We start from the raw sequence: 25,383 nt of genomic DNA on the forward strand, positions 1-25,383 counted from the left end.
CAGCTGTGCTACTGCTCCATCAGCATTAAGGTTCAAGAACAGCTGCTCTTCCCCATGCACTGTGGAGTGATATTTAAAGCTACTACACAATTTACGCTCAACCACATCTGCTTTTAGGCTGGATGCATCACAGCCTCCTACACAATATAAAAGATAGACAGCCTCCACACAGTAAACAATTTGCCACTGCTCTGTGGCATTTTCTACACCTGTACATTGAGATAATATTTATTTTGTTGGGACAGGTTATTAACATTAACTGTTCAACAAAAAATCGCTTTGGGCGACTTTCTGCTCGTTTTGAAAATTACTGGCTTAGGATACTTATTTTAGGAGAGAGACATGTGCAAATTTTTCTGTGTGTTACTTAGTTCCTTAAATATCGAGTTAACAAATGGATACTGAACATGATTTAAGTGGCATTAGATTAAGTTACATTCGGTATATCACTATACAAGGAATGGAAAATTCAAAGAAATGCTAACAGTAAATTTGTATCCTCTATCTTAGGCTATTCCAGCTCGCATGTCCACTGGAGGGTAGCCTTGCTGAGGTGTGGACAGCCTTGCAGCCAGGTCATTATGTGCAAGGTCATACTCCACTGCCCAAGCACACAGGAGCAGGTATGGTTAAGTAGCTCACACATGCAAAGAATGTGTGCAATGCGACTGACTTGCTGTTAGCCTACATGCACCTGCCAGATTGTGTGAAGAGAGTTGCGCCTCTGGCCGATTGGGGCAGCATTACAACAGCCTAGTCTCACCTGATATGAAATTTGTAACTGCTCTTTTACAAAGTATGAATTTTTACAACATTTAAGCTTTTGTTCTCCGTGGGAGCAATGTGTTTTATACTAATCCTTCCACAGTTGCAGATGCTGCAAGGTACATATTCACAATGCTATTGTATGTGCATGGAATACAATTTACAAAATTAATTGGAAAGCATGAAAATGAGGATGTTCTACAGTGCTAATTTATTTAATTTACAAGGTCATCAGATAGTAACTGGCTACCACTTAACCACTTAACTAAGTAATACTGTAGAGCATCCACATTTTTGGGCTGTTCATTCATAAATATGAAGTTGTTCTACCAAACAGTGTCAGGAGAAATAATTAACACAATATATAGAAATTTTAGTCTGTACGTCAAGAACATAGAAAAAAAATACTACAAACTTTTTGCTGTAATTTCAGTTCTCTAGTTACTTAGACACACGGAAATCAATAACTTAAAAGTGTTCTGGGATAAAGTGCCACAAGTACTGGAAATTTAACATTGACCACATGGAAGGTACCACATCACCTCCATTAAAATTAACAACAGCATTACTGGCTTCAGTTGTTTTATTTCTGTTACACAAATTATAAATTATGCACAAGAGAAAATTTCGCCATTTCAGTTAAGTACAAAGCAGGAGTTAAGTAATTTTCTATGACCAACATCGCAGCTGAAGTTCATGCAATAATAAGACAGTTAACTTTATTCAGTCTTTATTTTTCAAGTGAACAATGAAATATATTGAAATAATTTGAAAATTATTTTAAAGTTCACATGAGAACATGTTATGTGTATATTTACATTAATTAATACTTCTCTTTTATTTTACTTCACTGACAGTTACACATAACATGGCTTAACCTAAAGATATTTACAATTTTGATCTCAACATTTTGAATAATTTTGGAGATTGATTCTGAAAGCGCATCGACATGTAGTTTGAATTGCCAGGCTGCAGTTCATACCCAAGGTTCTCATAGAAAGGAATCAGATCATCTTTGCAGTCCAGAGTGAGCTTGTAGCAATTCAATTGTCTAGCAAGCAACTCAACAGTTGCCACAATTCTGAAAGAAGATTCATGAAACAAATGCAATTCAAAACAATTTTAAATTAGCTACTGACAATGCAATATAGTGAAAAAAGAGATTTGTTTCCAGCGGCTACAGTTGGTATTCTTTTTCATACAGTGCACATATTTGACACTTGATTACACACTCCACCTAACTGTGTACATTAAGATTATGAATGAGGTATGGAGGGTTATGATCTGTTCCAATATTTTTTAAAGAAAAGGATTCATATATAACATCTGATTATACAGTCTATCTAAGTACGGACATTAGATTATGGAATCAAATGAGACAACAGGGGCTGTGCCAAAAGTGTTTAGCAGCTCTTAAACTGGAAGTCTAATGACAATGGAATTATTTTAGTTTGAAAGGGTACTGTTTTCAGCCTTAGAGCATACAGTTTCCCAACTACTAGATTTCAAACCATGCTGTGAACTGTGAGTGAAAACACAGATAGTATTGAGTCAGGCAGAGTGCATGATGGATCTGTCGTGCTGTGATTTTCATGCGATGATATATTATGACTAAACAAAAGGGTTACAGGTGGAAGAATGATTTTCTGGTGCATGTTCTAGAGCTACCACTGGAAATTAGTTTCATAAGTTTTCAAGGGGGTCAGGAATCTCCTGAAGATGAACCTTGTCCCGGATGCTCTGCAATGACAGTAAGCCAAGGAAACATTAATGCTGCATGCAAAATGATATCTCACAGGAAGATGATCCTCATCTCACAGTTTGTGACACTGAAGGGATTCTAAATACTGGGTTGACTACAGCACAGATTACTGTTCACTACCATTTAGGTTTAGGCAAGAGATGTGCCCAATGGGTGCCACATTTTTTGACAAAAGCCCAACAATGCACAAGAATGGAGTGGTGATGTTTATGCTTGAAAAATTTGACAAGGGCAGTCTGAAGACATTTACAATATTGTCATAGGTGGTGAAATATGGGTGTACCATTATGATTCTGAAACACAGAGTCTTCAGTATGATGCATTCCCAGTGAGGAACCACCCACGAAATCTGGACAGGTATGAGCTCTGGAAAGAAGATGGTGACCACTTTCTGCACCACAATGGGTCATCTCACCTCTGTGACCTTGAACACAGCTTGCACTGTCAATGCTGAGTGGAACGGGACTGAATGTGTGCTGAAAGTCATTCCACATGGAGATCAAAGAGTGGTCACCTTCTTCTGCATCACGACAATGCCCCAGTGGACACAGCTGCCAGAACAATGGACTTCTTGTAGAAGGAAAAGGTGTTTTACTGAACCCACCCTATTCATCTAGCCTTGTCCTGTATGATTTCTTCCTGTTCTCAAAGGCGAAAGAAAAACATTTGTGGGCAGTGTTTTTCATATGATGAAGAGACTATTGCAGCATGCAACAGTGCTCAAAGTGGTTTCCCCAAAGAAGCTTCGACTGAGGTATTTTCAATGTGGTTTCAAAGGATGGAAAAATGCATAAGTATTTATGGAGAGTATTTTGAAAAGTTGTAACAGTTACATTGTAAACAAAACTTCTTCCCGAATTTCTGCTAAAAACTTTCAGCATAACCCTCATATGAAATGTAAAGGTCTGTCCCAATAGTTTTAAAAAAGGAAAAGGCTTCAGATATCCAGGACTCGTTCTTCATGATCTCTTTTTTCTCAAAGAGACTGTTAATAAAAGTCTAAGAGTTAGGAATAGTCCATCACAGCCCCTAGAAACTTTATGATAATATTTTGTTGTACAGCAGACAATGTGAGGAACGTTTTTAAGCAATCCAACAAACAAGCATATGAAAATTACAGTCGCTTATGCAAAAAAATAATCGTTTAAATTAACACAAATTGTACGTTAGTTGATAACCCACCATAACTTCATAATGTATTCTGTACTACTCTGTACTGATTGATTTATGTACAAATGAGCTCCACATTATAGTGCAGATTTCAGGATTACTCAATCCCCATGACAGCCGTAATGTTTCCTTATTTTTATAACGACAAATACTACTGGCAATTTAAGCTAAAAACAGTGCACTGACGCAAAATGTATAAAATTAATAACAGTGGAAGCTGCCTTAACTAAGAGACAGAGGGAGAGGCCCTTAATTACCTCTTAATGGGTATTACAGAAACCAGCCAGGGTGGAATCCAGTAGCCAATCCATATGTTAACACTGTGCAGGTATCAGTACCTACACAATCTTTATGTATCGCTTGAAGACGGACAAATGTAGGTGAGCTGCTCACCAATTCACACTTTAGACAGCGTAATGAACCAAAGTCTGCAGTGCTCCAACTAAATTTATTATGTGTGGCACAAAGACAGATTGTTGAATTACAATATTGTCTGAGGGGTGATTGAGGACTCTTCTGGTGTGTGATCAGTTTGCAAACTGGCCAAGCTGATTCCAGGCTCCGTTATTCAGAAAAATTCCTCATACAAGAAGCTTCCACATGAGCAAAACTGTAATCACAGTCTTACAGAACATTTTCAGTTCCTCACACTGCAAAATGAGGAAGGGCTATGTTAGTGGAGCATACCTAAACCACATTCATTTGCTTTTGACCCTGTTTGCCTAAATTGCAGATAAACTTCAATAATGACTGGCATAACTTAACAGACCAACTTTGAAAGTAGGGCTAAAAATAATACATAGCCGGCATACTAAAAAGAAAATATTAATCAACAATAAAATCACAGAACCCAAGGAAGAGTTTTTTATTTAGAGCAGCTGAAAGTAGTGGAGGAATGTACAGTAAGACAAATACAAAGAAGTGCAAACATGGTCTAGAGCGGCAAAGTGCTGCATTGAGACAATCCTACGTCATAGGAAGAACATTTTGAAGATTGATGATGTTGAAGTTACTGACCAAAATATATTCTGTAAGAAATATTAAGACATACATGATTAATAAATATCCCTCCCTGCATTTAGAAACTTATTTGATGCCCTTGCATCAGTATGATGCTGTCTTGAAGTGATTGCCTTCACTGAAAGCACAGCTGTGAAAATGTGGAAGGTGCCTAAAGAATACAGTGTGGCACTAATGGTGGAATTAGAAAATTGATTTGTACGAAATGAAAAGCTTTATGTCTGAAAACTGGAGATAAGAAACTCCCCAAATAGGTGACATTATAAAGATCTGGAATAAATTTGGACACTGTGGACTTTGTAATGCAATATAGGTAGTATACGAGTGAGGAATAAAAATCTCCAACACTATCTGCTTTACAATTTCAGTTCTGATGGTAATGCTTCATGCGTTAGTGTATCTTCTTTCCACATGCCATCTTGAATTCTGACACGGTATACAAGTTGTTCTGATGTCATTCTTAGGTGGCTGAAGTACTTTTGAAATAACCTGCATAAAATTTCTGTTGTTGAGTACCCTGCTGATTACTACTCTTTTCTCAGTCAAGATTTCAGACGTGTTTGTCCCCCTCTCTCACTCTCTATTGGTTTCAAGCAGACTAGCCTGAACCCCAGCATTGTCATTCAGAGACAGAAATTGTCCTTTGGTACTCATTTACTTTCCTACAGTCAGATATGTTACTGAGCAACAATCAAAGGTGCTTCTTCTGGTTGCAAGTTTAATACATTTCTCAGCTACTGAGAGCTTTAGTGATGAGTCATTTTTCTGCCATCGGTACTTTCTTTTTATGTGATGAGCTTAAGAAAACCCACCACTATGCCACAGGACATTACTGAGAGTAAATGAGCAACATATATTATTAAGATGTTATTCATTTGTTTCCAAAACTAACAAGTATGAGAAGAACACAAGTTGTTGAAATTAGTTATCTGAGATGCTCAATAGTTACCGGTACTCTTTTCCAGTTCAAATTTTCATTTACACAAAAAAATTCAACACATTTTGCACTGCTTGTAAACTCCTGTTTGTGTGCAGCAGTAGTCAGTGTTATTTTGTTTGTTGTACAAACCTAAATGGCTTTGGAGCTTATTTTGGAAAATTATTGCAAATAAACACATACTACATATTTTACATCATGCAGAATTTATTTCCAGTATGAAGCAATAACAAAAGCAAAATGCAAGACATTCCATTACACAGCAGAAAACTTTAATTACTGTCCATTTTTAATGTTGAAGAAGAAATTGGGCACTTAACAAAAAGTATTTGGACTTTAATGACTTTCGCTGATATTTGTGTGTTAAGGTAGATCAAACATACTTGTGAACTTACAAAAAGTGACCGGCACAAAAGCATCTGGACAGTACATAGTGTGTCAGAACTAATTCCTGCTTCAGCAACAAATACAGGGAACAGAAGATATTCTACACTGACTCTTTCAAGTTTTAAATGATGAAAGTCTTTTCTTTACTACTGTCACTACACTGACATCCTTCTTTAAAATTATTTTCATTTTCTATAACTCTTTCATAATATTTTGCCTTCTGTCACAGATGATTTCTACTCATTCTACCTTTGTCAGTTCAGATAATTCACTTTCTCCATAGAAAGCACCCAGTTCCTCATATTCACCCCGGAATTCTATTTGTAACTTTGGATACCTCATATACAACTTTATATCTCACACTGCTATCCTCATTTACCACTCCATCAGTAACTAAACATTCTGCTTCTACTTAATTGCACCACCTCTACAAGAGGCTACTGCTGTCACTGCAAGTATGTGAACTTGTGCATCAGTGAAAGAGTGTGTAATTAAATCAGGACAAAACGTGGCACCTTGAAAGCAAACCATACAGTGTTGTGTATGTCTATGTAGCACACAGCAACTTACTTGATACCAGTATTACTATTATTATTTTACTAGTATTCTCCCACGACAGATAAAATGTTAAGAGCAGTAAGGTACTAATGTTTTATAATACCCACACCAAGAAAAACCTTGCAGTATGCATAAATAACATAACTGATAAATTAATGAAAATTATTTAAAAGTGACAAAGTCAGATCCATTTAATAAGAAAAGTAATTTTAGACATTATTTGCTGGCTTCTAAATGTTCTTTGACATGTTTGTAACGTACATATTTTCTCAAACAGATAAATGCAGATGTTTTGAAATGTTTGGATGACATTCCCCATCCATTCTCAGGAGTGCGGAGAATTTACCATAGATCTTTGTCAAGAACATCCACAATAAATTTAGCTTTGGACCATAATGAACTCTATTATTATTGTTTATTCCTACATAGGTTACTATTTTTTCCTGAAAAAGGATGGTCCCTCATAAACTGACTTTCACCATTCAGGTGTTAGGCTAAAGAGGAGACAATTCTCACAATAGACTCTTTATTGGCACTGATGTGTAAACAAAAATGACCATTCATCACATGAATAAAATGTACTGCAGTGGATTTACTTGTCGCAAGTAGGCAAATGAGACAACTATGTTGCACATGTAAACGAGGCTTCAGGGTCAGTGGTTTATAGTCCTAATTTTTGTTTGTTGCTCCTATCCTGAAATGTCCATTCTGTTCTCATGGATTTTGGATAAGGTGTTATTATGGAAACTGTACAATATTTATTTAATTGCCATCACCCTTCTTACACATAAAGCTTAATAATAGCATAATTTAATCTCAGTAGACTTTGTATGACATATCTCACTAGAAATCAGAACTTCTCAGAACTCAAGACAGGATTCCATCAGCATTACATAAGGTTTTGTTTTTGAGAATTTGATAAATATTAACTTCCACTCTTTAAACTGTTTTTCAGGATAACATTTTCAACATAGCCCTTTGCATTCCCAACTGAACTATGTGACTCCATTTTTGTTGCTACATCCAGAAAACTTTATTCAAAGTCTCACTGGCAATGACATTTTCTTCTATTGTTCAGGTAGCCTAATGTTTAAGACAACAGCTCATGGAAAGCAGCTGATGCAGGATCATATCTTGTTTATCATAAATTTTAATTTCACTTAACATTCCTGAACAAATTTCATTGATAACATTTCATCTAACGACATTTAACTAATTTCATAATCATCTATTACATTTATTTTATTTCAGTGAATTATGAATTGAAATGAGTCTTTATAGTTTTCTCTTGTTAAACAGGTAACTCATAAATGTGTACTGTACATTGTTAAAAATTATGTCATACATTTTTCAACAAAATGTCTCAATATTCCTGATTTACACAACAACTTGTTTCATATTTTTTTTTAGACTTTTAATGATGTTACAAATCCTCCAATTTGCATCATGACTCTACAGGAAAATGATTCTATCCTTTTTAAAACATCAGTCTTCTTATTGATTTTATTTGGCCCACCACAAATTCCTCTCCTGTGCCAACCTTTTCATCTCAGAGTAGCAACTGCAACCTACATCCTCAATTATTTGCAGGATGTATTTCGATCTCTGATTTCAAGTTTTTATCCTCTACAGCTCCCTCTAGCACCAGCTGTCCTATCATATTGTCCTTTCTTCTTGTCTGTGTTTTCCTTTCCACATAATTTTCAACATTCTTCTGTACCACCACACCTCATATGCTTCAATTCTCTTCTGTTCTGGTTGTCCCACAGACCATTTTCCACTAACATACAATGCTGTGCTCCAAACACACATTCTCTCAGAAATTTCTTCCTAAAATTAAGGCCTAAGTTTGATATTAGCAGACGTCTCTTTGCCAGGAGTGCTTTTTTTTTGCCACTGCTATTCTGCTTTTTTGCCCTCCTTGCTCTGTCCATAATGGGCTATTTTGCTGCCCAGGTAGCAGAATTCCTTAATTCTGCCAACTTCGTGATCCCCAATCCTGATGCTAAGTTTCTTACTGTTCTCATTCTACTACTTCTCATTAGTTTTGTCATTCTTCAATTTATTCTCAATCCATATACTCTATACATTAGATTGTTCATTCCAATCAACAGATCTGGTCATCTTCTTCACTTTCACTGAGGATAACAATGTCATCAATGCATCTATCATTGATATCCTTCCACACTGAATTTTAAACCCACTCTAGAATATTTCTTTTATTTCTGTCATTGCTTCTTTGATGTATAGGTTCAACAGTGGGGGCCAAAGACTACATCCTTGTCTTACACTCTTTCTAATCTGAGCACTTCATTCTTTGTCTTGTTGCTCCCCCTTGGTTCTTGTACATACTGTATACTAACCGATCATTCCCTATAGCTTATCCCTACTTGTCTCAGAATCTTGAACACTTGCATCATTTTACATTGTGTAACACTTTTTCCAGGTCAATAAATCCTATGAATGTGTCTTGATTTTTCTTCAGTCTTGCTTCCACTATCAACTGTGACTTCAGAACTGCCTCTATTGTGCTCTACCTTTCCTTTAAGTCAAACTGATTTGTCATCTAACGGATGTTTAATTTCTTTTCTATTCTTCTGTATATTATTCTTGTCGGCAGCTTGGATGCGCAAGCTGTTAAGCTCATTGTGCTATAATTCTAGCATTTATCAACTCTTGCTATCCTTCAAATTGTATGGATGATGTTTTTCCACAAGCCTGATGGTATATCACCAGTCTCATACATTCTACACACCGACATGAATAGTCATTTTGTTGCCACTTCCCCCAATGATTTTTAGAAATTCAGAAGGTATGTTATCTTTCCCTTTTGCCTTATTTTATCTTAAGTCATTCAAAGCTCTTGGTAGCCTATAGACACTTAATATGTCACGTAACAGCAGTATTTAGCAATGCTATATTACTCTCTCTCTCTAATAGGTTTATGTATGTTGAAGAACTCTGAAAATATTAAGCTTTTGACAGATTTGAATCCTTTCCTGGAATATTTTCATTATATTCCTCACTAGGATAGCAACTTTTTATGCAAATGAAATCCACCCTCTTATTTACTGACTTACACCAATGTTGAAGAGCAATTTAATCAGATACAGTACCATGTACTAATGATCTTAAAAGGAGCAAATGATAAAATATGATTATGTTCAAATTTATCAAGTACATTCCAAACTCTGAAGCAATGATATGGAGGCATTGTGGATTTTCAGAATCAGTGCACTTATGAATGTACTGGAAGTCTTTGAGAAAGCTACGATTTATTCAATAATTAATTCCATTGGCACTGCAACATTAGTATTATGCTATTGTTTCTGCAACAGTGTATGATGTCTGGACAGTTCTCATTACAAACCTGCTACGCTTTTAAATTTAAATGCTAATCTTGTCTTATTTTTCAAAATATTGGACAACAATAGTCAGAACATCCATTTTAGTTCTCTTTGTTCTGCCTTTATGTATTTTGACGTATGACGTGTGATAAAAAATTAACAAGTATTTTTTTAATTTAACAGGTTTTATACATCCAATTTACAATTTTTTCTCTAGTTGATACTCATGTACTTGATGTACATTCACATTTTTGGCTGTCTTGAATATTTAGTTTATTGCTGACATTGAAAAGGTTATAAAAGCTTTTTAGTGCTCGATGAATTTTTACTTTAGAAAAAGATGGAGCAAAGAATTTGCATTAAATGTTGCTTGAAAAATGAAATAAAGTGCAGCACTGCACTTGAAATGTTGAATGCAGCTTTTGGTGAATCTACTGTGAGTAACAAGGCTCTACGAGTTATATAACTGTTTCAAAGAGTGTCGAGTTGAAGATGACAACCACCCTGCGCACATTAGCTCATCAATTACTGATAACAATGTGGAAGAAGTAAAGAAAATGGTTCTGGAAAAATCGCTGAATAAAAATCAGACAGGTTGCTGATGATGTCGGCATATCATTTGCCCCCCCCCCCCTTTTTTTTGGGGGGAGGGGCGTGACATGAAACATGTAGCAGCAAAGTCTGTTCCGAAATCGTCGAATTCTGACCAAAAACGACATCATGTAGACATCGCTCAGGAATTGCAGAAAGAAATCGACAGCAATTCAGAACTTCTAGACAAGGTTAAAAGAGATGACAAAACATGGGTATACTGGTCTCATGAGTCGGTCATACGATCAATAAAGAATACTATCTGGAGGCTATGCGCCTTTTGCATGATGCAATCAAAAGAAAACGATTGGAGTTAGGGAAATTGCATCATGATAACACTCCCACTCAGAGCTCAACACATATTCGCAATTTTTTGGCAACAAAACAAATCCACTATCTTGCCTCAGCCGCCATATTCACTGGACATGGCTCCCTGTGACTTCTTTCTATTACCTAGGCTGAAGGTAACCACGAAAGGATGTCTTTTGCCACCACTGATGAAACAAAAACAGAACCACTGAAGGAGTTGAACACCATAACAAAAAGTGAGTTCCGGAAGTGATTCCAAGATCACAAAATGCACTGATGTTGTTGTTGATGATCATCATCATTAAATGAAGATTCTTTAAGAAAAACAAAAATTCCCATTACTTTTACATCACACATTATATATTAACACCTAATATATGGTGCACTGGGGCCTCTTTGATTTGAAAATATTCTTAACTGTATTTGCTTTTCATGCAACCAGATTTGGACTTCTATCCTGTACTGTTCAAGATACCCCAACTATTTCCTGACATAGCCATAGACAACTGTTCTTGTGTTTGCAGTATGTTCCAAACATTAGGAGTCCTGCATTACCTGTTAGCAATATAGTGAACATTGTTGCAAAATATGTTTCAAACTCGAACAAAGCTTTATACTTAATTTGGGGCAATATAGTGAAGGCAGTTTGCTAGTCCCCCATTGCGCACCTCCCTAGGTGGCGGATAGGGGAATGCTCTCTATATATAGAGGGTATACAGGGGAAAAAAAAAAACCTGGGGTGGACCAAAACTAGCACGGGCGGGAGAGGCTCACTCAGCCGCGGTGAAGGCGACCTTCCTATGGGTAGAGTACCCCAAAGTCAAGACTACTGGTCCTCCAGGTTAGAGTTGTGCAGAGGGCTACCAACTCACTCATGTAAAAATACCAAATGGTCAGGATACTCAACGCCAGCCTCGGAAACAGGACAGGATTTCCTTGAACAAAAACTGGCAAAGCTACAGTGCACTGGACAGACAGAAGTGGAAGAGGCTTATAGAGCAGGTGTATGGTCGATAAGGCCCTTGCAACATGTAAAGTAAAGTACAGTGAAGGAATGTGGTAATGACATACATTTTTACTCAATCTCAACTCTTAACTACTGACTTTAAAACAATTATTTAATCACTGAAATGCATTCACACAAAGAGAAACACCCACAGAGCCTTTATTTCATTAGTTATGATAAAAAAACCACTCACTACAAAGTGATTCACAATTGTGCACAAAGACTTCCAGTGAACTATTCTTTTACGAGTACACGTCTCGTCTTTCTCTGCTATGCCATTTAGAAACACTATGATGTAAGCAACTGTTTATGCAGCTGCTCCAGCTTATAATAAAGGCATCTACAAATGAATCCTAATATAGGAGTTATTCCTGTAAGTTTTTTACTCCCTTCTATGCAAAAGGCACCATTTGTATCAGCACCTCCAATCATCCTTCCTCTGTTTCGTGCAGCTCCAGAACTATGATTCTAACTAGTATATTTCCCCATTAATGTCTTTTTTTTCTCCTTTCCATTCTGTATTTCAATGCCACAAAATGAACCTAGTTCAAACCACTGCAAGCTTTATGAAATATTTTTAGTGTGGTCTAATTTTGACATTTATGAGTATACACAAAATCAGTGCTGCTCAGCATAATTAACAAGACAGATATAGAAAAAAAAACTATCTTATGTTGTATATTCTTATAGTACAATACTTACCACTCTAAACACTCTGGTAAAAAAAAAAAGTTAGAAGTATTGTGAAAGAAATTAAAAGTAATTTGTTATGCAGGACATTAGGTTTAATTCAAAAATCATTCACAAGCATTTACAGATATTGTGCTGCATGATATAAATCTGCACATGAAAAGTCAACAAATTAGTTTCATACCCTATATTCAATTGAAATGGACAGATTATCAAAGTAACGAAATTAAATAAAAGTTAAATTTCAAAATACACATGCCAATAGGAGAATATTAAGTACAATTGTTACAAAGTGTTACATCCATTATATCTGGGAAACTTATAATTTTGCAGCAGCATTTGGGGTGTGCTTTTTTTGAGGAGCATCAAAACGTATCGACATAGAATTTGAATTCCCAGGCTCCAGAACATAGCCTATGCTTTGATAAAATGGTATTAATTTGTCTTTGCACTCCAGGGTGATCTTGTAGCAGTTCAGTGTCTTAGCCAACAATGCAACGGTTGTCACAATTCTGTAATGGAGAATTTTTTTAAAAGTGAGATACACTGTCCAAATAACACAAAACCCTCAGAAAATTATTTTATGATGATACCTCCACTTTAAGGGCATGTTCTACAGCTAATAATATCTCACAGATGAAGATGCACATCTTTATTTAGTGGTATTATGGCTAACTCAGTTATAATAAACTTTAAATTTTGTCATTTAATACACCTCCTCCCAATATTAATTTTACTAACTATAAGTTGTGAGTGCTATGTACATTACTTGGTGGCTCCTATTAAAGTACCGGAAAGAATACCATGAAGCCATTACTTTAACTGTTCCTATAAACTTAGGTTAATTATTTCACTGAAGGGTGAAGACCTGCATACTTTTTTTGACAACAATCAAGAAAAATTGCAATATGAGACCACTGTCTCATGGGGCAACAAAATAATTAAATAAGTTCTCAATTTTGAACATTCAGCATGATTTTCTTCCTTAAAAATGTAAAAGCTAGCATGGTAGGAAACAATTTTTAAAACCAGTAAACAATGAAACGAGTCACACAGAATCTCACGTTAAACAGTACACATACGGAACAGGTCGAATCCCAGGTCAAGAGGAACATATACGGCATAGGTTATTCACAGTGGATTGCAGTAGCTGAGAAATTCCAGACAAGTATATCAGAAGTTTTCCAACACAATAGGCAATACATGTAGGTAACAGTGGGAGGTGGGAGATGAGAGAAGACGTAAGCTTATGGTACAAACAGAATACCAATAAATGACAGAATTGGTTTAGAACCAGAAAAATAAAGACTAACAGATGGTACCATGAGAGTCTCATGTTTAAAATGTAAAGTTTAAAGAATGTGATCACTAGAAGCCAGAAATATTTAATTTTATAAGCCCATATCTGTGTAATTGGTTTTCAAAACAGAGAGAAGGAAAAATGCAATGGCATGACAGGGATGAAATAATCATAGTCCAAAAATGAAAAATAATGCTCACGTCTTTGCCATCACATAGCAGTCTGTGACCTGTTGCAAGGAATATTCAAGAAATTGTGTATGCTTTTTCTATCTGCTAATTGAAGATTGGAGATGAGAAACACTGAAACTGCCAAAACGTGATATTTTTGCTCTTTTCCCTGTAAGCTGTTGAATTTGCCTTGACTAATAACTTGAGATGGGTTGGAAGCAGCAAAGAAGCCTCGATAATTCAAAATATCACACTAGGTTTCACAGTGTGTACATTCATTTTTTTTGTGACATCATGAATGTGCTGAGCACATGTAACTCACTCTCTTTCCAACATGCAATAAGCAATATCCCATTTTACTTCACTTCAGTTCTTCCCAACATTAGTCTTTGGTGTCCTTTGCTTTATGATGGAAAAGAAAGGCAATATTCGAAACATGAATAACAATACTGAGCTAAGAATTCAAGGAACGTCATGTGCAACAAACAAAGGGGTGGTTGAAACTTCCTGGCAGATTAAAACTGTGTGCCCGACCGAGACTCGAACTCGGGACCTTTGCCGTTCGCGGGCAAGTGCTCTACCATCTGAGCTACTGAAGCACGACTCACGCCCGGTCCTCACAGCTCTACTTCTGCCAGTATCTCGTCTCCTACCTTCCAAACTTTACAGAAGCTCTCCTGCGAACCTTGCAGAACTAGCACTCCTGAAAGAAACGATACTGCCGAGACATGGCTTAGCCACAGCCTGGGGGATGTTTCCAGAATGAGATTTTCACTCTGCAGCGGAGTGTACGCTGATATGAAACTTCCTGGCAGATTAAAACTGTGTGCCCGACTGAGACGCGAGCTCGGGACCTTTGCCTTTCGCAGGCAAGTGCTCTACCATCTGAGCTACCGAAGCACGGCTCACACCCGGTCGTCACAGCTTTACTTCTGCCAGTATCTCATCTCCTACCTTCCAGACTTTACAGAAGCTCTCCTGCGAACCTTGCAGAACAAGCACTCCTGAAAGAGAGGATACTGCGGAGACATGGCTTAGCCACAGCCTGGGGGATGTTTCCAGAATGAGATTTTCACTCTGCAGCGGAGTGTGCGCTGATATGAAACTTCCTGGCAGATTAAAACTGTGTGCCCAACCGAGACTCGAAATCGGGACCTTTGCCTTTCGTGGGCAAGTGGTAGAGCACTTGCCCGCGAAAGGCAAAGGTCCTAAGATCGAGTCTCGGTCGGGCACACAGTTTTAATCTGCCAGGAAGTTTCATATCAGCGCACACTCCGCTGCAGAGTGAAAATCTCATTCTGGAAACATCCCCCAGGCTGTGGCTAAGCGACGTCTCGGCAGTATCGTTTCTTTCAGGAGTGCTAGTTCTGCAAGGTTCGCAGGAGAGCTTCTGTAAAGTTTGGAAGGTAGGAGACAAGATACTGCAGAAGTAGAGCTGTGAGGACCGGGTGTGAGTCGTGCTTCGGTAGCTCAGATGGTAGAGCACTTGCCCGTGAAAGGCAAAGGTCCCGAGTTCGAGTCTCGGTCGGGCACACAGTTTTAATCTGCCAGGAAGTTTCATATCAGCGCACACTCCGCTGCAGAGTGAAAATCTCATTCTGGAAAGGGGTGGTTGTTACTTACAAAGAACCATCACAATATATTTCGAGTTGAAATCATTAGAATTCAACTGCATATTGTGCAGCACAATGAAACAAAACAAAATATCGTGGTGTTTAAACTAATCTTCCCAGCCTAGTGTTGAAAAGAAGAGGACCTACAAAGCAAGCTCAATTTTCTTGAAGTGAAATACAAGGAATTATACTGAAGAGCCAAAGAAACTGGTACACCTGCCCACTATCGTGTAAGGGCCCCGCACAAGCATGCAGAAGGGCTGCAATATGACGCAGTATGGACGCAACTAATGTCTGAAGAAGTGCTGGAGGGAACTGACACCATGAATCCTGCAGGGCTGTCCATAAATCCATGAGAGTACGAGGGGGTGGACATCTCTTCTGAACAGCACGTTGCAAGGCATCTCTGATATGCTCAGTCATGTACACGCCTGGTGGGTTTGGTGACCAGAGCAAGTGTTTAAACTCAGAAGAGTGTTCCTGGAGCCACTCTGTAGCAATTCTGGACATGTAGGCTGTTGCATTGTCCTGCTGTAATTGCCCAAGTATGTCGGAATGCACAATGAACATGAATAGGTGCAGGTGATCAGACAGGATGCTTACATACGTGTCACTTGTCAGAGTTGTATCATAAGTTTCCTATATCACTCCAACTGCACACGCCCCACACCATTAGATGATCTTCACCAGCTTGAACAGTCCCCTGCTGACATACAGGATCCATGGATTCATGAGGTTGTCTCCATACTGGTACATGTCCATCCACTCTACACAATTTGAAACAACACTTGTCTGACCAGGCAACATGTTTCCACTCATCAACAGTCCAATGTCGGTGTTGACGGGCCCAGATGAGGTGTAAAGCTTTGTGTCACACAGTCATCAAGGGTACACAAGTGGGCCATCAGCTCCGAAAACCCATATAGATGATGTTTTGCTGAATGGTTTGCACAAGGGTTGCACGCCTGTCACGTTGGACAATTCTCTTCAGTCGTCATTGGTCCTGTTCTTGCAGGATTTTTCCCTGGCCATGGTGATGAAAGAGATTTGATGTTTTACTGGATTCCTGATATTTACGGTACATTTGTGAAATGGTCATACAGGAAAAATCCCACTTCATCACTACCTTGGAGTTGCTGTGTCCCATTGCTAGTGCGCCGACTATAACGACATGTTCAAACTCTCATAAATCTTGATAACATGCCCTTGTAGCAGCAGTAACCAATCTAACAACTGTGCCAGACACTTGTCATCTTGTATAGGCGTTGCCGACTGCAGCATTGTATTCTGCCTCTTTATATCTCTCTGTACTTGAGTACACATGCCTATACCAGTTTCTTTGGCACTTCAGTGTAGTTTTTCTCAAGGCAGTGATATTATATTCCATGTTTCCGTTCAGAAAAAAGTGACGTGAAGCTGTGTACGGTCAATGTCAGATGATAAAAATTATTATCATAATGACAGATGAAACTATCATAATTTGCATTCCTTTGAATAAAACGGTTTGTAATGTGTATCTGTCACTTTTTTTTTCCTTCTGTTTTATGTTTTGATATTTCACACTTTTTCATGTGTTATCTAGTATTTTACCACGAATACAACTGCAAAATACAGCAAACAGGCATTTGCATTACAGCTGAGCCAGATCTTCTCATGTACAGTCTTTTTTCTTTCGTTTCTCTTTTTTTTACATACAATGTTATGCAGGCAGCTCCTGCAGTATTGCATATTGTGTCACGAGTCGCATTGCTGAATGATTTGTATTTTGTCTAGCTGGTGACAGAAACTTCTTCTAATGTAATTTGAACCTCTGTTTTAACTGCTGTTAATTTACACTAATTTCTTGTATTTTTAGAATAAGTAAAGAATAATTTATTTTCTATGTTAGTGTTATGCATTACTTGACACAATCAAACCAGTGAGATGAAGTGGGGGGGAATGAAAAGAGTGAACGGAAGGAAGCAAGGTGACAATAGGCTAGAGTTTACTGACAACTTTTTGTCAACAAGGTCATTAGAGAAGAGCACTAGTTCCTTTGAGGAGGAATAAGAGGGGAATTGGCAACTACTACTACTACTGGTAGTGGTGGTAGTAGTAGTAGTATTCATTCATCTGTAGACCTCTTTTACAAGGATATTGAAGATGTCTTAGTATTACAATTTCAGAACAACAAAAATAAAATAGTTAACATATACTGTGGCCATGTAGAAGGAACTTTACTCACATTCACCTTAAAAGACTTGGAAGAACCACTGAAATCCTAAATATGAATTGTCAGATGGGGATCTGATCCTACTCTACCCCAACGTGTGTCTAGTGCTTGTGTCAACTGTGCTGCCTTGCTCAGTACAAAGAGAAAGAAAAATGAAAGAGTGTGAAGGGATGAAACAGGGTTAATATAATGGAATAATCTGGAACAGGAGGGTAGTACTCACATGGCAGTAATCCATGTGGTCAGCTCAATACACCAATGATGCTTTCTATGATTCACTGTTCTTAATTGTTTAACATCCAAGAGCCTGTTTCTGTTAAACTTAATGTCTAAGGTCGATTTACTTCAAGACAGACAGTTTTCCATCCACTTTCCTTTTTGTTATGTTAAGTACTCTTGGTATTACTACCTAAATAATGACGAAAACATTTTCACTCAAGCATTCTGCCAGCATTCAAAATGAATTACCCTGTCTTTACAGGGAGTATTTCCATATCTTTCTTCAATGGTTTTACTCTACATTTTAACTCCGCTAACAAACTTGAAAATATGGTATTGGATTTCTAATTGTCCTAGGTTCTTCCTTCACTGTAGCACCCTTTAGGTACATTTCTTTACCAAAACACAAAGAGTGGTGGAGAAGCCATTTTGAAAGTCAATACACTGCAGCAATAAATGTTATTAATCAACTACGGGCAACAACATGATACATGAATTCCTGAGCTAGTGAGATGCAGTGAATGAGGAAAGTGATGGGGAGGTGTGGACTGGGTGATGATGACAGGACAGAGGATGGGAAAATTGTTGGGTAGAGGGTGTAGGTACAGTGGGTGCACTGCACCTCACCTGCTCCAATTCCTGTACATTACACGCCTACCCCAAGCACTTACCATCCCTCCCTCCTCCATTCCTAGCCAGCAAAACTGCTGCCTCCCTGCAGGCCACTAGCTATCCATCCTCAACCCCTCCTCCCACCTCTATCTCCCTTCACTCACCCCATCCAATGCAACCCCCATCCCACTCTAGTCCACCTACTGAAATGTAATTCTGAAATTGTGTGAGCAGCAGGCATAATGTAGGGACCAGGTGTGTGTGTGTGCGTGTGCGTGTGTTGTGTGTGTGTGTGTGTGTGTGTACTCTTGCTAGAAAAAGATTTTATTCCAAAAGCTATCAAGTTTTCTTTCTGTTTTGTGTGTGCCTGGTGACGACTCAACACTTCTGCTATTCACTGAGAGGTCTCAATTACTCATAAATGATTCACATACAGCCACAACTTTCCTTATAATATAAGGATAAAAGTCTTTTATTATAGACAATCAGATAATTATAAAATAAAAAAAGGATTAGTCAAGTATATGATTTACTTACAGTTTACCGAGTTGCTTTCCACGATACGTATCATTTACAACAACATCTTCCAAACGGCCACGCTGTAAATAATAATACCATTTTATAAAAATCCAAGAAATCTAAAACAAATCAACTACTCCTTACCAAAAGGGAAGTATTAAAACTAAACAAATGCAACATTTGCAGTAATATTCCTCTCCTAATCAATTTGAAAGCACACTATGTGTACGAAACACTGGTCAACTGTGTTAGATTAAGAGTCCAAACCAGAAAGATCATGTCTTCAAATCAGAAAAGAAAAATTTGAATGTCTAATGTTTGCTTTATAGAACTCTTTCAGCAAGAGGAAAAAAGAAAAAGAAATTATAATATCAGCCTTGTGAGAAGACAAGTGTTAAAACCTACTTATGGATATGCAGTGAGATTAAAAGCGACAAAGAATCAAACAGCACCTACTTTTTGTCACTGCAACTGTCTTATTGCCCTGCTGTACTTTATTGTCTGTTGTTTCACACACAAGCAAACATTTATTTACTAAAGCTTTTGATATACACTAAACGACGAAAATAATGATACACCACAAAGGTGTAATCCAAATGGGACAGAAATCGGTTGATGTATTGTACATGTACACACAAATGATTACAATTTCAGAACAATTGGATGAGTTATTCAACAGAAAGAGTACTGCAAATTTAGCAAGTCTTAACACATTGGTCCACCTCTGCCCCTTTTACGAACCATTACTTGGTCTGGCACTGATTGAAGAGTTGTTGGGTGTCCACCTAAGGAATATAATGCCAAATTCTGTTCAATTGGCACATTACTAAAAAAGGTAAATGACATTAGTCTGTCATATACATTGAACATCAATCTCACCAAGTCCAAACTCATGACTGATCGAGTAGTGCAGGTCCAACTCTTGGGCCAATTACAGGAACTGAAAGTCTTGCACTGTTTCACACCTATCTTAGGTCAATCATCTACAACATGGGAACTTGTGAAAATGAGATAAGAAGATGGATCATACTAGGGCAAGTAGTTATTAAGCTGCTCACCAAGATCTGGCAGAACAGAGTGCTAATGAACAGCAGAAATATCTAGCTTGGTGAAACACTTATTTTCGATCTTCTTTTGCAGATGCAAAACAGGGACCCTCAAGGCTAGGGATAAGCAGCATATTGACGCATTTGAGTTTTGGTGCTAGTGCAGGACGCTAATCTTAAAATAGACCAAAAAAAAATTAATGTGGCCATTATTGAGCAATTTAATATCTCTAGGCATCTTTCTTCTCATATGAGACATAAAAGTCACCAGTTCTTTGGCCTTATTGGGAGAAAAGGTGGAGAAAATAATTACGGAAAGAAAATTTGAGGGCAGGAGACCACAGGGGAGAGCAGTGAACAGGTGGTTAGATCGAATCAAGAAGATAACCAGTCCCCCTCTTCAGCAGGCTCTAAGAGAAGCAACTGTCAGGGACGGAGACACACAGCAAATGAGTCGAACAATTTATAATGATGATGATGATGATGATAAGTTTTCGAGTTCATTCAACTTACAATGATGCTTTATGTTAGACAATCTGTTGTTATGAGCCTACTTCAGAAAGTTCATAGGTAACATTTCTCCCAAATTGTTTGGGGCAATGAGGATTTTACTGCTTGGTTACCTTCTAGGCACAACACATTGTATGTTGGCAGGCGTTGTTTGTACTATTCCAAAAAGGATAATTGTTTCACATCAAAATATTTGTAGAATAAAAGATACTTCAACTTCCCCATTCACAGTAACTTACGGAGTTGCCCATTTAAAAACTTTTGAGCAGAATAATGATGTAGGATTAGTTGCAATTAAGATACACGATCTTCGTAATATTTATCCATTTTTCTTTCCGTGCCTGACTTGTGACATTATAACACAATCAAATACCTAATGGGTACTCCAGGGTGATACGGATATTTGGAGGATGTCACACAACACACTTTTTATTAAATAAGCTTTGTAGTAACAACAGTACATTTACAGCTTTATTATACGCAGCAGTAAAAGACTGAAGAATTGTGTCAAAAACTGAATGGTAACATTAGATCAGCCAATCTGAATGCCTGAAACAGCCTAGCAAGTTACATAGACACCTCTAACTTGGAAATGTTATCTTAATACTTGATGGATACCCTCTACTGATATCTTTCATGGGCGTAATGGATTTTATAGTGGAAGGTAGTACGCTGACAGAACTGTTCAACATACTTTCTGCCTTTTACAGGTGAGCAAAGCATGTTGACAAAAAGGACCCCATCTAATAACTTCAGCAAATGTATTGACTGAATAGAATCATTTTATTTTATTGCGAACTTATTCATTTTTCTTTTTCTTTCTTTTTATGTTGCTGTCTACTTATGCACGTGTAATAAGTAACTACTGCTGTAGAAGAGCAAGTTACAAAAATGGTAATGAGGAGAGTACTTTTGTATCAAAAGGCACAACTATCACAGGTACAAAGTTTTTTGGACTGTCGCAGCAACAACTCAATCAACATCAAGAACTGGTAAGACTTTTGACGAGTTCAGCGTTCCACCAGTCACAAGCATTGTAGGCTATTCCAGCTTTACGATCATTCAATGATAAACAGGAAGATTGAAAAGTGTACCAGAAATGGCTAGTGCTGCATTTTCAGGCAAGAGATATTAAGTGTCCAGACTGTCATTGAATGTTTTTGTTGTCGAGCAATCTTCAACTGCGTCACTTAGTTCAAAAGTCAGATCTGCTGCTGGGCCCATCGGTGCTGCTCCTATCAGATATTATTGCCTTACTTTTGGAACATTTTCCGTCAGGATGCACATAGTAGCAGCCTATTTAGGGGTTTTGCAACTTTGCAAATCTGGCACATAAAGCTATGCTTTGTGGACTGTCTGACTTCAAGGTTTATGCAGAATGCATAAATTTACATGCATAAACTTACAAGTGGAAATTTGAAAGTGTGTAAATGTGAATGATCCTATGCTGAGAGTTGAAATAGATATGCAATGCATCTGGCTCCTGATAGAGATGTGGCAATCGGACATCTCTCTCTTACACTCCCTTTTGAAATCTCAACAGTTACACAGCAGATGTTTTCTCCTATTTCAAAATTTCTGCTATGAGTATGGCTATGGCAAGAACAGACTCAGTGCATTAGGCTTCTGTGTTGGACCCTAAGGTGATAAAAAAGTCTTGCCCGGCAGCAGCTCAACAGTCCCGTTGTGCACTGTCCCATGTTGTTCTGATGTGCCAGTTGCAGCAGTTTTATTTGTTTCCTAGTTGTCCAGACTGTTTCACATCATATGCACACCACGAGTCTCTTAACTGTGAAACGGAATTCCATTGATGTTTTTGTAAAGAGCATATTGCAGAGCTGTGTTAAACTACAGTACGCATCACGTGACATCCTTCGCCAATTCATATTAACAGTGATTGAGAGTAATCATGTAGGAGCACCTAGGAAAATACCGTTACAAGCAGAATTACAGGAAGTGCCAGTTACTTTTCTCTCTAACACTGATGTGTCAGTCTTGAGATAAACCTATTCACGTATTTCAGTATTGGTGCTCTGCCATTGAACAATGTGCAACCAAAATTATGGGTATATGGAAGTTATGTTATTCCATGCTTAGCTCAAGTGCAACTTTCAGTCAATGTTTTTGTTTTGCATGCTGGTAATTCAGTTGCTATGGGTTTATTTATTGATTGTAGTTTTTTATTTGTACTTCACTGTTGCTATTTGAATTTACACACTGCTAGCTGTGGGCACTAGAAAATGGAGGCAAGTGCAGAAATTCCTGGCATATTCTTCGGTTTGATTTCAGTAGGTGTGTGATAGCAGTGAAGCCAGCAGCGAAACATTTGGAGATAATGCCACTGCAAGAAAATGATTTTCTCATTTTAAAGAGGATTGTTTTGACATTAGTGACTCTCTATGTCCAAGAAGATCTTTGGGGTTTGATGAAGATCATTTAAATGCTTTTATCCACAAAGATCCATGTCAGCGTACCCTAGAACTGGCAGATGTGATGAACTGTTATCACGCCACCATTCTGCGACATTTACATGCAATAAGGATGGTAAAAAAATTGGATGTATGGATACTGCATGCTCTAAGCCGAAATCAGAGGGTGGCCATATATGCATCTCTGCTTGCTCATCATCAATTGGCTTGTGAGCAACAATACTAACCACTCCTATCATGTATCATTACTGGCAACGAGAAATGGTGTCTTTATGCTAACATATGGGAAAGAAAAGAATAGGTGAGCCCAAACAAAGCAGCAACTCCCCATAGAAGGACCCGTACACATCCACTAAAGATAATGTTAGGCATCTGGTGGAACAGCGACAGTACGGTGTACTATGAAATGCTTCCCTGAGATGTAACCATCACTGCTAACCATTATTGTCAATAAATGAGACGTCTTGCAGACACAACCCAAGAACAATGACCAGGAAGACTATGTGAAGCAATGCTGCTCCGTAACACCCACCCGTATTCTGCTAGACTCGTGCTGTACAGGAGTTGGGAAGTCCTTATGAATCCACCATACTAAGCTGATCTTGTGCCTACAGATTTTCATCTTTTTGCTCTCTATCGAACAACCTTCAAGCAAATTCCTTTCCAGATGAAAATGTACTCCGAACATGGCTTGAAGAGTTCTTCGCATTAAAACCATGAGATTTCTACAGTCATGGAGTTGAAAAGTTACCCCAGTGTTGGCAGATTGTTGTAAATAGTGAAGGATAATATACTAAACAATGGAAACTTCAGTTTGGAATATCAGCAATGTAGGAAAAGCTAGATTGCTACTTACTGTAAAGATGACACTTTAAGTTGCAGACATGCACAATTAAAACACACACATAAGCTGTCAGCCACAACCTTCGCCGTATGTACATAAGATGTGCTTGCTTGTGTGAATGAATGGTGGGCATTTCTCTTTTTTTTTCTGGTGAGGCTGTGGCTAAAAACTTATGTATAAGTGTCTTTTAATTGTGCCTGTCTACAACTTAAAAGAGTCATCTTTATGAAAAGAGAGTGTATATGTTGTGTTTATTAAACTTATGGAAAAACACTATGAACTTATGCACCAACCTAGACCAACACCTTCAGCCTTTTGCCCGTAACCTACCCTCCTATATAAAAGGTACCAACCATTTCAACCAGTGACTCTCCACAGTTCCTGTTCTTTTACCACGCGGTGCCCTGCTCGTCACTATTGATGCTACCTCCCTCTATATAGACATTCCTTATGCCTATGGCCTCACCACTATTGAACACCACATTTCCCAATGCCCAATGAATTCCAACCTTACAATCTCCTTCCTCATCACCATGACCAACTATACCTACACCCACAATTATTTCTCCTTGAAGGCATCACATACAAACAAATCCAGGGTACGCCAATGGGCACCCGCATGGTGTCATCCTATGCCAACCCATTCATGGGACATCTAGAGGAATTCTTCCAGAATCCCCCCCTCCGGTCCACATTCACACTGATGACATCTTCATGACCTGGATTGAGGGTGAGGACACCTACACACATTCCTCCAGAACCTCAATACTGTCTCCTCCATTCAATTCTCCTGGTCTTCCTCAACCCAACAAGCCACCAACCACCAGTAACACTTGCACTTTGACATCTGCTACCCATTCTAAACCAAGAAGTCCCTTCCATATAGCTTAGCCAACCATAGCCGTTACATCTGCAGCGATGAGCAGCCCCTCTCAAAATATATCAAGGATCTCACTGAGGCCTTCACACACTGCAATTACACTCCCAACCTCATACAGAAACAGATCTCCCATGCCTAATCACTCCAGTCACCCCCTCCCCTCCTCCTCCCAAAGTCCCACCATCTGGCCACAAATGAGAATGCCCCTCATGACACAGTACCACCCAGGACTGGAGCAACTGAATAATACTCTCCATATGGGTTTCCACAAGATCTCGTTGTGCCTCAAAATGAGAACTGTCCTTCCCACAGTGGTATTCCACCACCCACCAAACCTACACAAAATCACAATCCATCCCTACACAACCCCAGCTTCCAACCTCTTGCCTCATGTCTCATATCCCTGTTTAATAGACTTAGATGTACGACTTGTCCAGTACATCCTCCCACCACCACCTACTCCTCTCCAGTCACAAGCATCATCTAT

The 25,383-nt window shown here is 38.3% G+C and overlaps 1 protein-coding gene across 2 annotated transcripts in view; it reads right to left on the reverse strand.

Annotated features, from left to right (window-relative positions):
* Positions 1-1,478: 1,478 nt before the first annotated feature.
* Positions 1,479-25,383, reverse strand: part of LOC126471311 (probable glucosamine 6-phosphate N-acetyltransferase) — a 43,060-nt gene continuing 19,155 nt past the window's right edge. The window contains exons 5-6 of one of the 2 annotated variants that reach the window (XM_050099443.1): positions 19,206-19,267; positions 1,479-1,846 (exon numbers count right to left, since the gene is read on the reverse strand). In XM_050099443.1, coding sequence (XP_049955400.1) covers positions 1,654-1,846; positions 19,206-19,267 — 255 coding nt within the window. In that variant the 3' untranslated portion in view covers positions 1,479-1,653. Of the gene's footprint in view, positions 1,847-12,615; positions 13,055-19,205; positions 19,268-25,383 lie in introns of those variants that run through there. The other variant, XM_050099435.1, reaches the window with a different exon arrangement.

This window comes from Schistocerca serialis, chromosome 1, assembly GCF_023864345.2.
Source record: "Schistocerca serialis cubense isolate TAMUIC-IGC-003099 chromosome 1, iqSchSeri2.2, whole genome shotgun sequence".
NCBI lineage: Eukaryota > Metazoa > Arthropoda > Insecta > Orthoptera > Acrididae > Schistocerca > Schistocerca serialis.